Genomic DNA, 16,513 nt, shown 5'->3' on the forward strand with positions numbered 1-16,513 from the left:
CCTAAAAACCCAGAACACCTTTATTTTCAAAAAATATGATAAACTACCTAAAATGTGAAAACATGTAGTTTTTTTAAGTTAACAGATGTTCTGCATGAATGAAAAAAAGACGTGTGAAAAACACAAGAAATGTGTATATAATAGTGTTATTAAAGTAAAATGTTTATAAATAAAAAATAACATTTTTATTATTATACTAGAGGCCTGGTGCATAAAATTCATGAATAGGGGGAGGGAGTCCCTCGGCCTGGCCTGCATCATCTCCAATCCGGGACCCCTCAGGGGATGTCCAGCTGCCCTGTGGGATGGGGCCTAAACGGGCAGTCGGACATCCCTCTCACAGTCCTGGACCACTGGCTCCTAACTGCTTGCCTGCCTGCCTGATCGCCCCTAACCACTCTACCTGCCTGCCTGATCACCCCTAACTGCCCCTGCTTGCCAGCCTAATTGCCCCCTAACTGGTCCCCTGCTGGCCTGGTCACCCCCTAACTGCCCCCCTGCCAGCCTGGCTGCCCCCTAACTGCCTCCCTCCTGGCCTGGTCACCCCCTAACTGTCTGAAAGGAAGTCAGATGTCAGGAAGATGTCCGATTAACCCAGTTTAATTAGCATATTACACTTTTATTAGTATAGATGCTTTGGGGCCTTGTTTCCCAATGCTTAAATGCTGGAAGCCTTAAAATTTTCTTATTTTTGTTTTCCTAATCAGCCATCACTCATTAGAAATTAATAAAAATATCTGCACTGAAAATTCTGAATATCTCACATATATGATTGATTTACATATTATTAGACACAATCATCTATACTAATAAAAGGGTAATATGCTAATTAGGCCAGACATCTTCTGGACGTCCTTCCAGACAAAGCCATGGTGGCAGGGGCCAAGGCAGAGGCGGTTAGGGGCTATCAGGCCGGCAGGGGAGGGAAGTTAGGGGTGATCAGGCCTGCAGGGTAGCAGTTAGGAACATCAGTCCAGCAGGCAGAGTGGTTAAAGGTGATCAGGCAGGCAGGCAAGTGGTTAGGAGCCAGCGGTCCCAGATTGCGAGAGGGTGCAGGCCAGACTGAGGGCCTCCCCCCCGTGCAAGAATTTCGTGCACTGGGCCTCTAGTACAATATTCCTCAGTAGAAAATAATTACTTATTATCTTATTTAGGTCATCCTTGTACTACTACTATGAGGGACCCATCAAGTGTTAGAACAAGTAGGACACTATGCAATGACCAAACTGTTAACACATAAAAAATATATATATTGATTGTTGATAGACTTGGAATGGTCAAGAAAATAAAACTTTAATAAATGATTTAAAATTCAAGTATTTTATCATTTACTAAATGGCCCTAATGAACCCAATAAGGAACTTATCTAAGAAAAATTGTTAATATTTTTGTTAGAAAAATGGGAATGTCCTATTTAATGGGAATCTAGTAGTTATCTGTCATGCCATGAAATCAAGTACTCAATCAGTCTGAGTAAGACAGAATCCATGTCATTATTTTGGTGGTTGAAACTATGCATTGACCATTGGCTAGAATACAGGGAAAAAAATGAATCCAATTCATTTCTAAATAAAATTCCAAGCAACTAATATTTTGACTTTTTAATATAATATTCTTTTGAAGGTAAAAAGAACCTTTCAAGAACACTAATTCTACATGGTGCACATGCCATTTTTACTATCCACCATCACACCATCAGCTGCAGTATATTGAGCAATTAAAAGTCTTTACCACTTTCTAAATGAATTAATATTCCAGTCTTTTCTACTTTCCTTTAGTTTAAATCTAAAAAACACTAAAAGATACTTGTTATAGTTCCATGTTTATGCGAAACTATAACAAGATTTCTGACTCTGCCACACCTTCTAAAGTGACCCACTGGCTAGTGATTCTGATGTATTTCCTTTTATTGGATCTCAAAGTAAAATTGCATTAGGATGCATGGAGTGCTCTTGAGACACACATTTGTATTAAGCCCCTTGGGGATCTTATAAAAAAGGCAACACATTTCTCATCATTACAAAGTTTCTGGTGTAGCTAGAAACGCAAAACTGATTAAAAGATAACTTTGAAAAATAAAAGATAAATCCAGTGATTATAGCTGTATGAAGGGACACTCCCCCCAGTTTTTCTGCAGCTGTGAACTGGTGACCAAACCTAAGAAGACTGAACACAGGAATTAACTTCCAGCTCTCCATTAAAGCTAGAAACAAACTTAATTTTGCACAGATAAATGAAATATTAAATAGTTAATAATAGTTAAAAGAGGACGTTTTTCATAAGAGTGAAAATAATATTACTTTTACATAGCAAAATAGCACTTTTGTTTCTTACTTTTGGTAGTTCACCAATAGCTATAAGTAATAGCAAAGTTGATGTTTACCTCCTGATAGCAAGTATATTTTAATAATCAATATACCCTCAGATCTTTGAGACAAAATCATCCAGAATTTAGCTCAGACCAAAGCAGAGTTTGCACCTGCTCAGCTCAGGCAAGGATTCCCTATGTTTTTCCCATAAGATTGTCAGATTTAGGAAATAAAATAAAGGATGCCCATTAAATATGAATTTCAGATAAACAATGAATAATTTTTAGTATGTGTATATCTCATAACTTATATCTCACAACCCCATTTCCATTAAAGATCCCCTAGAACTTCCAGCTGGGTTAGTCAGTCTCCTGAGAATGCCCAGAAGAACAGAAGATAAAGGAGAAAGCCTTCCTTCTCGCCTAGGTGTACACACACACACACACACACACACACACACACACACACACGCTCTGTTTCAGCTGTGAACTCCCCCTTTGCGGCTTCATCACTCATCTCCAGGATTATCTTCTGCCACTCCCTGATACTCTTTTCTCCTCAGCGCCAGTTTGGATGAGACCCATGCTGAATGCTTAAATCACTGCTGTGCTCATACATGTGTCTGTACTAAGTCATTTCTGACCAAGACAATATAAAACCCTTCAGAGATGTGGAGTGACAAAAGATTCTTAATGTGGGATGAGAGTTATCAGCCACCAATTTCTCTACTGCCCCATCATCTACATATCTACAATGAAGGGATACACTCAGACTATAGATTATTCTGATAAAATGCAAATGCTGGGTGTGATTTAGGAAATTTTAAGAGATGAGCACTGGGCTTCAATAGAGAGGCAGGCTACCTGACCTTTTTAGAAAAAAAGGAAAGTCATTTCTGCAATTCTGATGTTAGACTGAAAAGAAAAGGTTAGATGCTCTTAGTTTCTGACAGCACTTGGTAATATCTTGTGGAGATATCTTTGAAAAGGAGACGATTTTCCAGTTCTAATTTTTCTGCAGGAATATTTCTTATGGCAGTTAAAATCTGAGTGCTAGAGGACAGATAGTGTAAATATACAGCCACAGTGTAGAATGACATATTTTATGTTCCATAAATCTTTACAGGCAGTCATCCTATGTGATATATTTCCTAGGATAGTCCTGTTACTTAAGGAAACTTTCATCACAAACGGAGTTAAATGTGGTGGTGTGTCCCACCTACTGACTTTTAGACTGAGCATTCTAAATGCCCGCTAGTTTAGGAGAAGGAAGATAACAGTCGACCGAGTTAGTGTCTTCTGATTTTTCTCTGGGTGATTTTCCAGGGTCACACCTAGTAACAAAGGTCCTGTGAATTTTTCAGCGAGGCTCTTCCAGCTCTTTCTAGGAAGCTGCCAGGTCTCCAGCTCCCTGGAGTCCAGGTTATGAAAGAAAACCACAGATGGAATGGAAGTGGCTGCTCTGTCCCCAGACCCTTTCCACTTTCCCCTGACCGGGTTGTCTCTTAGCAAATCCTTGGTTCAATTTGTCGCTCTCACACTGGACTAGGAAATTACAAGTATAACCTATGCCAGCTTTCCAGTAATAGAGAAGTTGGTATGACCATGGAGAGATAGAGCCCTTACTTAATCTCATATCTCTTTGGGTCAGTGGACCCCTTCTATGTGAGGCCAGAAGTTATAAGTTCTCAAAAATACTCCCAAAGATGTGCCATTTCCTCCTCTTTCCCAACCTTCAACCCCCATAGTGCCAGGAAAGAATGAACTTTAGAAAGAGATTTCAGCTCTTTACCAATCCAGAATTGTATATCAGCCAACCAACTTTCACATCAATTACAGGAAAATGACAGAGAACATGTGACAATTTAAAAAGTAATAAATGACCCTTTACAGCCAGGGTAGAAAAAAATACAACATATTTGCATTTTGGGCCAATTATATTTAAAATATCCCATTGGTGCATTTTAAAGAAAAAAAAAAGTCTAACAGAAAGAACAATAGATTGCAAAATAGTTTTGCAAGAATTCTAAGTGAATATAAAATTTCTGGCTAAGTAAAAATTTTTGGAATATAATCAGAGATTTATATACAGTCTAAGCATGAAGCAAATCCAGATCAGTTCAGTGAAATGTAGCATTCCCTTAAGCCAAAGACCTAGATTTTTGCATAATTACAAAAGAAAGCCCATTTCAGAATCACCGGAAATCTCCTGAGAGCAACAATGAGAGTGGAATAATGTTCTCAGAGAATCCATATATTAATTTCAATGGTTGAAAATGATTCATGCGCAGGTGGAAGAAAGACATGGAACTAGTCTCCATGTTTTTTCTTTTCACTCCCCCATCAAACAAAAATGTTCTATAATTGGACCTTTGAAGTTAAATCCTTGGATGGGCAATTTGAAAGCTTTATTTAATTTCATTGAGGTAGCTTGGAAAGCAAAGAAATCTCTGAAGCAACCAGGGTCCAGACTTTTAAAAGGGCTTAGAAACAAAACAACATTTTGAAAGGAACACAGAAAAATTGGCATCCAATATGAAATATGATGCAGAATTATTTATATATGTCACCATGCTCTACAGCTTTCAGAAAACCTGACTGCAGTTTCTCTGATTTTAAATTAATCCTCAGTAGATGGCCAAAGTAATATTCCCCAAAGAATGTGTAAGCCTTTGCAAAAAATGACATTAAAGAAATATGGAAGAATAAAGATGTGGAATTGTTTTGTTACTAAAATATGAAACAGAACAAGTAATGCTAGTTGTTTGATATATTTATTAAGTTTTTGGCCATGAGAATAAATACTATCCAGAAAATAAAAACAAGAGCAAGTAAAAATGGAATAGAACCTAAGAGTAGAAAATGTAGATAGTGTACTCCAGGACTACAATCAATACATTACAATAGGTTGTCAAGTCAGGATTTAATCAAAGAATCTGAAAAGGCTGAGAAAATAACTAATCCTGTCACAAGTCTGGCACATGATATGAGAAAGTTTTAGATACAATCCTTTCAGACAACTGAGGTCCCTTTTCAGACTAATCAATGTTACAAATATAAAAAGTCTGCTAACCTTGCAACATTAATTGCTCATTGCAAAGTTTGGAAGTTCACAATTCCACTTATTTCTGACACCAATTGCAGGTTCAGAGGTACCGAAGACCACCTCAGGTTGGATAATTCACTAGAAGGACTCACAGAGCTTGTTTAAAACTACACTCACAGTTACACTTCATGACAGTGACAGGTTTCAGATAAAAATTAGCCAAGCATATGGAGCAGAGTCCAGAAGAGGTCCAGGCGTGAGCTTTCCGCTCTCTCTCAGCGTTGTCCCGGACGGTGCTGCCAACCAGGGAAACTCACCTCAGCCCTGATGGGCAGAATGTTTATGGAAGCTCAGTCACATAGACATGGTTCAATGCTTCCATGGCTGACTTTAGTCTCCAGCCCCAAAGGCCCCACCATAACTCACATTGTTTGCGTGGGCTATTTGGTGTGGCCTAAAGCCCCCACATAAACAGAGACCCTCTTATCATTCGGGACTTTCCAAGGGAGTTAATTTTTCCCCAGAAGCTGAAGACAAAGGTCAAACATCCCTTTGGGTAAGGTTAGTCTTTCATTACACAAAGTTGTATGAACTATACACTGCTCACTGGAATGACATGTATCTACAGGTGTTATGACTAAACTAGATTTGACACATCCTGAACTATGCAGAAATTTTCACCTGCTAACACAGTTTCAGGAGGGTGTGGCCTTACTTCATCAACACTTTATTAAAAACATATTTTATTGATTTTTTTAACAGAGAGGAAGGGAGAGGGATAGAGAGTTAGAAACATCAATCAGCTGCCTCCTGCACCCCCCCCCCCCCACTGGGGATGTGCTTGCAACGGAGGTACATGCCCTTGACCGGAATCGAACCTGGGACCCTTCAGTCTGCAGGCCGGTGCTCTATCCACTGAGCCAAACCGGTTAGGGCACCTCATCAGCACTTTTGCAGGGCAGCAGTGCTACTCAAGATGATTTTGGTTGGAAGACACTGTGGCAGCTCCCTGGCCCTCTGTGCTGCTGAGGATTTTTGCTGCAGCATTGTTGGGGTGTCCGATAGTGATGACTCATCCCCAACTCATTCTTCTGCAGGCTGGTGATCAATATAGACTCTTGTTAATACAATCTACTATCTCCAATGATAGTCTATCAGGATTTTTTGTTTGTTTATTTGTTTGTTTATTGGGGGGTATGTCTTAGAATGGGATTCTCTTCTTGATAGGCACTATTTTCCAAGGAACATTTCCTAGAATATTGGAATTTACCTGAAAACTGGTTTCTTGTTTCCTTATTACATCTGAAAGAATGTACTTATATTTAGACTAATTTTGTTACAGTTTCATTGGTTTAGTGGAATTGATTGTAGAGAAAACCATCAAGAATGATATAGTAGCCATTCAATCATGAAATGGCTTCAGGATGCTGGTAAATTTTCCTAGAAAATTGAATTCACTGAAAATAGCTAGAGTCTATGTCAGCTAAAAGAATCAAACTTTGTTTTCAAACTTTTTATATCCAATCACTAACAAGTTTCACACGTGAAACTGCCAACAAGAATTTTTTAAAATCTTTATTATTGAAAGTATTACATATGTCCTCTTTTTTCCCCATTTTATAAAACTAACAGAAACTTTTTTAAAAAATAATTTATAACATTTAAAAATAATTTTTATTTTATTTTTTAATAAAAATCTTTATTTTTTAAATGCTCCTTGAAAGGGCAAAGTAGGTATAAATTAAATTGCAGCTTAGCCTAAAATATATTGATAATCTAATCATAAAATCAGAAAAAATAAGTCTCTCTTATAAACCCTATCCAAATAGATAAATATTATGTTTAACACCATTTGTGCATATTTATTCTGTGAAAATGTCCATAAGGCATTAAGCCACTTAAAACATTGATTCAAGCTATAATAGAAATATTTAACAATCCAAAATATTCAAGGAATGTTGATACTAAGTACATAAAAATGCGTTTTATGATGCTGATCTATAAACTAATAAGTATAACTTCATTATGTCACCATAAAAATCAGATTTTATACTTACATAATACATAAATGGTTACTTTATAAAAAGATACTTAAATCCTAATGTCCACTAAATTTCCACTACTTTTTAAATACATCATAATTTTAAGTAGTAATTACTATTTTAAATGTCATAAATTCAATAAACTGAAATGAAATTGAGATAAATATAAATTTCTACATCTACTATAAATCTATTTTAGAGTGAAAAATTGGGGAAAATCCTGGCTTTAGAGAAATTTTATGAAAAAGTTCAGAGTTTATTTAACCATAAATCAATTAGTCATAACCCAAAATGTAGTATAATAGTTTTAAATCTTAGACTGCATTTATAGAAAGATTGTATCTACAACAAAAGTGTACTCTTTTGAGCCATTGCATACTGTGTCCAAACAAATACCCCAATCAAGTTACAGTTAAACCAGAGGGAAACCAATGGAATGAAATCAAGATAAGTTTGAAATGCATCTTACTTGAGGAATTGTTTGAAGAACCATGGAAGTTTACCCTTGAATTTGAATTTGAAAGCTTTGTGTTAGTTATTATTAAATATGCAAAAAGTGATGCTGGGTATGTCTTTTTGTTCTTGTTGCTTTTGGATACCTAGATTTCTATACCCATTAAGAATAAAGCACTCAGATCTGTAGATGGAACTTAGGAAGAGACATATTCCAGGCCAATAGATAGGCAGACATTTGAAATGTGTAAACATATACCTGCCCTGTTACATTGAGGCTTACCACAGATCGGTGGACAGTTCCATGGCCAAAATAGAGAGGGAATTTGGTGCTGTGCCTTCTCTTCCAAGTCTCAGTTTCTTCCATGTATGGGTAGAATGAAATAAAAACAGAGTTTCTCAGCAATCAGACTGTTCTCTTCTAACTTCTTTATAAGCATTCCAGATGAAGAGGACACGTAATTGAAATTATGTATGCTAAATAAAGAATGCCTAGCTTTTACACTCCCCTGCTCTCTCCTTCCCCGCGCCCCCACACACATACACCATGCTGCCCTAGAGAAATGGATTTTTTTATCTTTGTCCTTTCTCTCTCTTAAGGACATCAGATCAGAATAAATGTATAGCCAATAAAGCCAATGGTACGGTACGTTTGAAGCTATTAACAAGGCAAATGCAGAAAACTTGAGAAAGCTTTTTTAACCCATTTATTTCCTTAGTATCTGGAATCCCACATATGGTTTTAGTCTCCACATATCAGAAAAGAGGTAGTGAAATGTAGAGAGGGTGACCTATAGGTCAGAGGGATGAACTGGTGGCCACTTGACACCTTGCTAAAAAACTGACTTGCAGAGCTCAGGGAGGCTGTAAAAAAAAAAAAAAAGCTTAAAACTACTCACTATTTGGACATAGGAAGTAAATTCCAAAAGCTTAGAACAATGGGAACCTCTTTAAAACTTTTAATGACTTAAGTTTAGGACAAATAAAAAGAATTACATCTTCATAAACCAGATGAGTTGCTAATTAAGTAGTATATGCAAGAAATTCCCCAAAGGATTTCTGGATATTTGTGGAAGGCAGAGTCATAATACATGACTGCCAAGAGAGGCTGAGCTATGCCCAGCTCTAGGACTTTGTTATGGAGGATACTGCCTCCCTCCAGGTTCCTTGGCTCCTCCTACTGATGACATCTACTCTGGCCTTAATACTCCATTGTTTCTAACAAAGAATGACAAATCTCATCTTATAAAAATATTAAGTGTTGCTGGAATATTAAATTTTATCCAGTAGTCTCTCTGCATTGAGATTTGAATCCTCCCTTGAATCTGATTTGAATTTTAACTAGTAGAGTTGACATTAGAAAACGAATTCCAAGATCTCAGTCACATTGAGGCAGCTGCATTTTCTCCTACATACTCCTAAGTTGTAATTGTGCAAACCTCTCCAAAATACCTTGAGTGCTTTTTTTCTTGAGGCCCCATATGTTGGTTGAAGCCTAAGAGACCCCTGGGCATTATCATGTTTGAGTATATCAGCACACTTGTCATCAGCTAATTAAATCTCCTGAAACTGAAACTTGTGCAGATTCCTTTAAAAAACTTCTCAATAAAAGCCACTTTCTCACAACTCATGTTTTCCCTGCTATATGGAGATTTAAGTTTCTCCATCAGCCATTTCAGGCTTGATTTCAATCAAGGTGCTTAAATCTCTAAAGTGTGTATGTGAGAGCACTCTTCCAGAATTCTTAGAGTTTATGAAGCTAACTAAAAACACTGAGTTTGCATTTTTGGCCAGGTGAAACATGGAAATAGCATTCTTAAGCAGGCTCTTCCCAGTGCTAGAGATAAGAAAACAGCATATGTGCCACATGTTTGCACAGCAAGTACAAGATGTCATGCTGGAATTTGCAAATGTGTGCTTTGTGTTCGGTGCTGTGTCATTACTGAGAGAACTCTGAAAATAAGACTGTGTTTTCAGAACTTTTAGATCACAGTTTGGGTGATTCCAATGTGGATCTTGGCTGTTTTTCTGTGGACATTTTTGTTGTAAATCAGCCTGTTTTATGAAACTTCATTTAATTTTTTTAATGAGCATGCACATATTTATGACTTTCACACAATAAATCAGAAATGCCCTAGCTGTGTGCACTTTCAGAGCTGATGCCATTTCTCTATATGTATTCTCCATGATAAAGAGAGGGGTATAGGTAATAAGTGGACTATTGCTTCATGGGTTGATAGTTTCTTATGAAAACGTGTGCTGAAGACCAGCAACGTAAAAGAAAATTGTTTCTTCCCATATTTCCTTCCCAACAAGTGGCATAAGGCTATATTTTGGACTGTCATAGATCTTGTGATGAAAGTTAATAAATTTAAACTCTATTAATCCCAAAGATATACATTAAGATCTCTAGCAGGGCTATGAAATTGGATTTTAGTTTTTATATTAAATTGTAACACCACAGTCTCAGTGAAGCATTTGAATCTAATATCATATGTCGGAGAGAAAGTCAGGAAACCATAGTGTGTACTCTCCTATTTTCTGCTGTTGCAATGACAACCTCTCAAGATTTTGATAAGCATTTGTAGGGTATGTCCTATACATGTGAACGTGTGCTAACAGAGGCGCTGTTACTTAGTAACACATTTTAATCCAGAGCTAATTCCTCCTTGGTCAAGCAAGCCCGAGCATTGCTGAAGATGAAATTTTTATTATATGAATGTGAATTCAGATATGCCAGGAGGATGAATTCTAGATGTGGCATAGTTCAGTATTCTCTTCTTCAGCAAATATTTTTCAATAATAGCTTTTGAGATATATTTGGTGTCAAGTTGAAAAATCATTCCCCCACCAGATGTCAGTGGCACTTGTATTTCCCCTCATAATCTTTCCATGAAACCAGCAGAAAGATTACCCCATGTTGTCTGTTGCTTCTATTAATCAGTGTCATGCTGTCTAATGCTTCAGAGAAGAATTTCTTTATTTTTTTTTCTTTCCAGGGAACCTTTTTGATCATGTGGGACTGAACCAACTAAAAATAAAAGGCTATTTTTAAAACATTCCCTTTAGTTTTAGGATGTTCAAAGATATGGGCTAAATATTGTCATTGATAATGGAGGGGTTTTTTTACTGCTTTGAGGAAGTTTTATTTTCAGGTCTCCCTTTAGCCATATAGTTATGTTTTGATCTCAAGCAAGAAATGAAATTATCTTCTCATTATAAGATGCCTCAAAGTTACAAGGGAAACCTTGAAGTGATTTTTACTATCCTAATAGCTCTAATCCAAAAGTATAAATATGAAACAGAAATACTTAAATAATAAAGGTTCAGAATCCATGGTTTAAAATAGTAAAGTCTTTAAGACTAAGTATTATAAATAGATGAATTTCTCCAAAAATAATGTATCATTTTACGCCATTCTTATCAGGATCCCAATGTCATCATTTTTTAATAATTTTTTTTAAATCCTCACCAGAGGACATGTTTTTTTATTGATTTTTTAAAGAAAAATGGAGAGAAACATTGATGTGAGAGAGAAACATTGATCCATTGCCTCCTGTACAAGCCCTGACCAAGGATTGAACCCCCAACCTCAGTATGTGCCTTGACGGGGAATCAAACTCCCAACCTTTTGGTGTATGGGATGATGCTCCAACCAACTGAGCTACCTGGCCAGGGCAGGGTCATAGTATTGATTCGTTTATTGTGAGGCAGACACTTCTCAAAGTTATTATGAAGGTCTCAAACAAATGAAGAAAAGGGAGAACAGATATGTAATGGCAATACCTAAGAGCATATGGGCCCCAATGATCACAACAGTATTGTATGGATCCAGGAATTAATAGAGAAGCAAAGAAAAAAAATGTAGTTCAAAAACGGCTTTGATTAGGTTGCCTCTCTTGAAGATGGACTAATCTTGCTCTCTAGGGAGAAGTGAGCAGAAAGACACTGTGACAGAGACTGTTATGCTCACGAGATATCCATACTCTCCTCTCTACTTCCCCGTTTTCATTTGGGCCAGGTTCCTATCATTGATTAAGGCCAGTGAGCTGTATCCAGAAATGATGCAAGCTGTTTCCATACCTTGCTCTTTCAGCTATCCTGCACAATCTAGCAACCCTCTCCCGCCCTGTCCTTTGTGAGTGTGGGGCCACATGTTTCAGATGTGCCTGAAATTTGCAAGCAACCTGGATCTCTGCGTCACCTCTTAGACAAGAGCACTTTCAGCACCCTCTGCCTAACCAGCAGTGCTCTGTGACCAAAGCAAAAAATAAACATTTGTTGTATTTTTAAAAATGCATAGGCAGATGAAATGGTAGATCTACATAGATTCCTGCATAACACAAAACAGTTTTGTCTTATTTAACTCTTTTTAAAGATTGACAATTTAATTTAAAAATGATTATTAAAAAGAAGCTGCGTTTGGGCTGGGCTTTAAGAGGCAGGGGTGGGTGGGTGGGAAGAGATCAACCAAAGAACTTGTATGCATATATGCATAACCCATGGACACAGACAACAGGGTGGTGAAGGCCTGGGACTGGGGGTGGGGGAGCCTAGAAAGGGCTAGAATGAGGGAAAGAGGGGGACACATATAATACTTTCAACAATAATGATTTAAAAAGAAAAGGGAAGAAGCTGCAATATGTTTTTAAAAACATAACATGATTAGTTATCAAATCTCACATGGGGGGGGGGGGACTCCAAATAAGAAAATAATAAAAATAATTCCCAAGAAGAAGCAGCCGTATGATTGATGTTCTTCACTCTCCTTTACCAGGTGTTCCAGGGCAATTTTGACAATGACACCCACAGAAAAAACGTCATCGACCCTCCCATCTATGCGCGGCACATAAGGATCCTTCCTTGGTCCTGGTATGGGAGGATCACGCTGCGGTCGGAGCTGCTGGGCTGCACAGAGCAGGAGTGAGGAGCCCCACACCCACGACCCTCCTCTCTGCTCCCTCCTCTCTATCTCCATGGAATGAACTGTGCTAAATCTGTAGGAAACTGAATGGGGTTTTTCATGAAAAAGTGCTCAAATTATGGTAGGCCACTAACTATCTTTGTAAGGAAGTCTAAGCCTGCCTTTTCAAAGGTTTAATTTGATTTTTATTATTTAAATTTCTTAAGCAACATCACATTAACTGTGAATTACTTTTCTCACGGTTTCCAGAATCATTCACAATGGTTGAAATATATTAGGGAAAGAGAGTAGCAAGGTTAAAAAATCTCATAGTTATCAAGTAAAAGCAAGAGTTGATAGAGCTTTTATAATCAATGCACAACCAGTTCTTATCAAAGGGATACTACAATGTGAGCAATAAGATTTTTTTCTTTCTGTAGTGACTCTACATTATCCTAATTGTTTCCCTGTGCCTACCAAACACTGTCAGTGTTTATAACAGAATTTTGAAGAAGAATTTGTAACATGCAGTACTAATTGATACTATAGTTCTCACTTTACTTTTTCTAATCAGACATCATGTGATCTTTTTTTGGTTCTATTTTATATTCTTTATATTGTATATTGCCTAAATGAGTTCACATTTTTCCAATTGAGTTTTTTCTATTATTTGCCTAAAAGAAGTATCATTGTTTACATATGGAACATGATTGAAAATGAGTAGATTGATCATAATTAATCTCAGTCGACTGAATATGAAATCTATTTCTGAAGGAGACTATACCTATGTAAATTCCAGATACTTCCTTTATAAAAAAATAATATTACCATTTTGGAAAATAAACAAGAACAAAGTTGTATTATGTTCCTTTAAAACCAAAATTTTTATCTTCATTTCCATGGTATTTATATAGCCTTATCTTTACTTTAACATAATAGAATGCGGAAGCCTTTGTTTCTCTATTAAAAATATTTCAACAAATGTTAACATAGTGCTGCTTAGCTTGGCCAAGCATACTCATTATTTCTTTGTTCATCTCTGCACTTTCTGTGAAACCAGAATTCTATTACGATTTGAAACTGGTGGTGGTTTCCCAGGAAAGCACATTGTGTAGTTATTTGTGAGAAGAAAAGTACTTACTAATGGCAAAGTAGTAAACCATTTTCAAGATGAAAATTGATTTCTATTTATTTTTCTTCAAAGGTCCTGAAAAATAAGCAATTATCATAACAATTTGTTATTGATAATGGAGGTTTCATTGACACATTTCTCAAATTAAAGCTCACACTGCCTCCATAAAAGTCCTCAATATCTAATTTATAAGCTTTACAATTATTTCTTTTATAAGGCTTAGACACAGAATTATTGGAGTTTTAAATTAAGGGTCCTGGAAAAGAAAGTACAGTGTGTGTACGAAATGTTGAGGTCCTGTGCAACAACCCTAAATTTTATTTTTTCCTTTTATAATTTGTGCTGCATAACAAAGCCACTAGAATGTTATTGTCTCGTCTGTCCATGTATTATTAGCATTTCTTAATGATGTATATATGGAGTGGTCTTATAGTGAAGGATTTAAAGAGAAAGTCAATCATAATGGTGTTTTTAATAAGAGCAAAATTAGGACTGTCTGGCCACATATTTGTCCTATGCCTATACACTTTCTACTTAAGGCTCTTAATACCATTAATTTGAAGCATCTAAAATAGTGATCAGTTTTCATAATCTTTCAAAAACAATATTGTTTTTAAGTGATAACTTTAAAGTTAGGAACTTAAATATTTTTAATTTGCTAAATTTTAAAGTCATGTTGCAAATAATTACTTAAGTCCAAAAATTATACACATAAGTATGTGTATATTTTTTGGACTTAATTAATTATTATTCTTTAAAATTTTACTGTCCGACCAAATTTCTAGATGTTTTCCTTTGTAGATGATGAATAATTATCATTCTTTACCGAATGTTTTAAAATTTATAATTCTTTGTAATGACTTACTTTTTCAAAATTATTCATGGCTTCCTATGATACTTTGATTTCGTTCTATTGATAGCTTTTTAAGCAAATATTTTCAAAGGGCGTTAATTAAAAGTATATTTGTCACCTTTCAGAAATACAACGAAATGGATTTCTCTTGCTTGTGCATTTTCTCTCTGCTGCTTTAAATGCTCTTCACCAACACGGCACAATAAATGGAATAGTTATTTGTCCACAATGCTCAAAATTCATGACAATGATGGGATTTTGACAGGTGGAAATGTTACTAATTATTGTGAAGTGACATGTAGCTTTGATGTCACTTATATCAGTGACATCAAAGTGAAGTAAATTTACTCTATTTAAATTCACATTAAAACAAGTGAAATTGCATAAGCATAATATACAGAATTCCCTAGTATTCATCACATTGAGTAATCATAGTATACTAATTTTATAATCTATGAAATTAACATTTTAAACATCTCCAATTATATTTATGTCTTGTTAAAAGCATTTATCACAGTCACTAATTCTACTATTAGGATTGACTTTCTCTTTCTTTATGACTTCATAAGGACTGTTGTGAATTTTGAAGACTTAGGGTACTAAGATTGTACCTTTGCTAGGCAGCAAATTATGAAATATAATACTGCTGGCATCTGATGTGTCAGTAAGTACAGAAATAACTAATACACAAATAACCTTTGCAAACATTCAAGCTGTGTAATATTCCAATGTTGTTGTTTTTCTTTGTATATATACTAAAATAATGTAGGATGTTGTAAAATCAGTATGACCTTGTCTAGTCTTCAAACTTAAAATAAAACTTTTGAAAATCTGGGATAATTTTGGAGCAGTTGTAATTAAACACATTTTTAAGAATATATAAATTGTCTGAATATGAATGCCCATTACTCTTTAACTAGTTGCTTGGTTTACTTTTTTTCCTTTTTGTACAAGACAGTTGAAAAATACAGAAAGATATAGAAATTACAGTAGGCTCCAAATATACATTAACATCAGCAAAACTGGCCTATCCAAAAACAAAATCATTAAAATGTGTGCATTTCTTTTTGCTCCTTTTAGCTATGGAAATTTTATTGGAATTCTAATCATCCAAAGTCCTTTCTTAACCTAACACATATTTAAAGTATGGATCTGCTTATTGTTAGTCAGATGCTATTATTTCGGTTGTTTTTTAAGTACATGATTCTCAGTAGTAAAATGAAGAGATCTAGTCAAGTAAGCAGTAACACAAACATTAATATGTATTTACCCATATAACTCAGTCATTGCTTAAGGAGAATCATAACACTTGACTTTTTCATAAACCCTCTCTGGAAGACACTGTAAAATATTAAGTCTGTGTACTTTCCACAGTTTATATATTTTCTTAGATTTCAAAAAAAAATCCTATATAATAAAGAGGTAATATGCAAATTAACAATCACTCCAACACAAGATGGCCGCCCCCATTTGGCCACAAAATGGCCATGGGGGGGCAGTTGTGGGCAATCAGGCTGGCAGGGGAGGGCGGTTAGGGGAGACCAGGCTGGCAGGGGAGGGAAGTTGGGGGCAACCAGGCCGGCAAGGGAGTGGTTAGGGGGCAATCAGGCAGGCAGGCAGGCAGGCAGACGAGCATTTGGAAACCAGCAGTCCTGGATTTGTGAGAGGGATGTCTGACTGCCCGTGTAGGCCTGATCCCTGGGACATCCCTCGAGGGGTCCCAGACCCTCCTCTCTCCCCCCAGTGCATGAATTTCATGCACTAGGCCTCTAGTAA

At 36.3% G+C, this 16,513-nt stretch overlaps 1 protein-coding gene across 2 annotated transcripts in view; it reads left to right on the top strand.

Annotated features, from left to right (window-relative positions):
- Positions 1-15,621, top strand: part of EDIL3 (EGF like repeats and discoidin domains 3) — a 395,460-nt gene extending 379,839 nt beyond the window's left edge. For both annotated transcript variants that reach the window (XM_059694158.1, XM_059694159.1), the window contains one exon: positions 12,627-15,621. In XM_059694158.1, the coding sequence (XP_059550141.1) occupies positions 12,627-12,776 (150 nt within the window). In that variant the 3' untranslated portion in view covers positions 12,777-15,621. The remainder of the gene's footprint in view (positions 1-12,626) is intronic.
- The last annotated feature ends 892 nt before the right edge of the window (positions 15,622-16,513 follow it).

This window comes from Myotis daubentonii, chromosome 4 (genome assembly GCF_963259705.1).
Source record: "Myotis daubentonii chromosome 4, mMyoDau2.1, whole genome shotgun sequence".
Lineage (NCBI taxonomy): Eukaryota > Metazoa > Chordata > Mammalia > Chiroptera > Vespertilionidae > Myotis > Myotis daubentonii.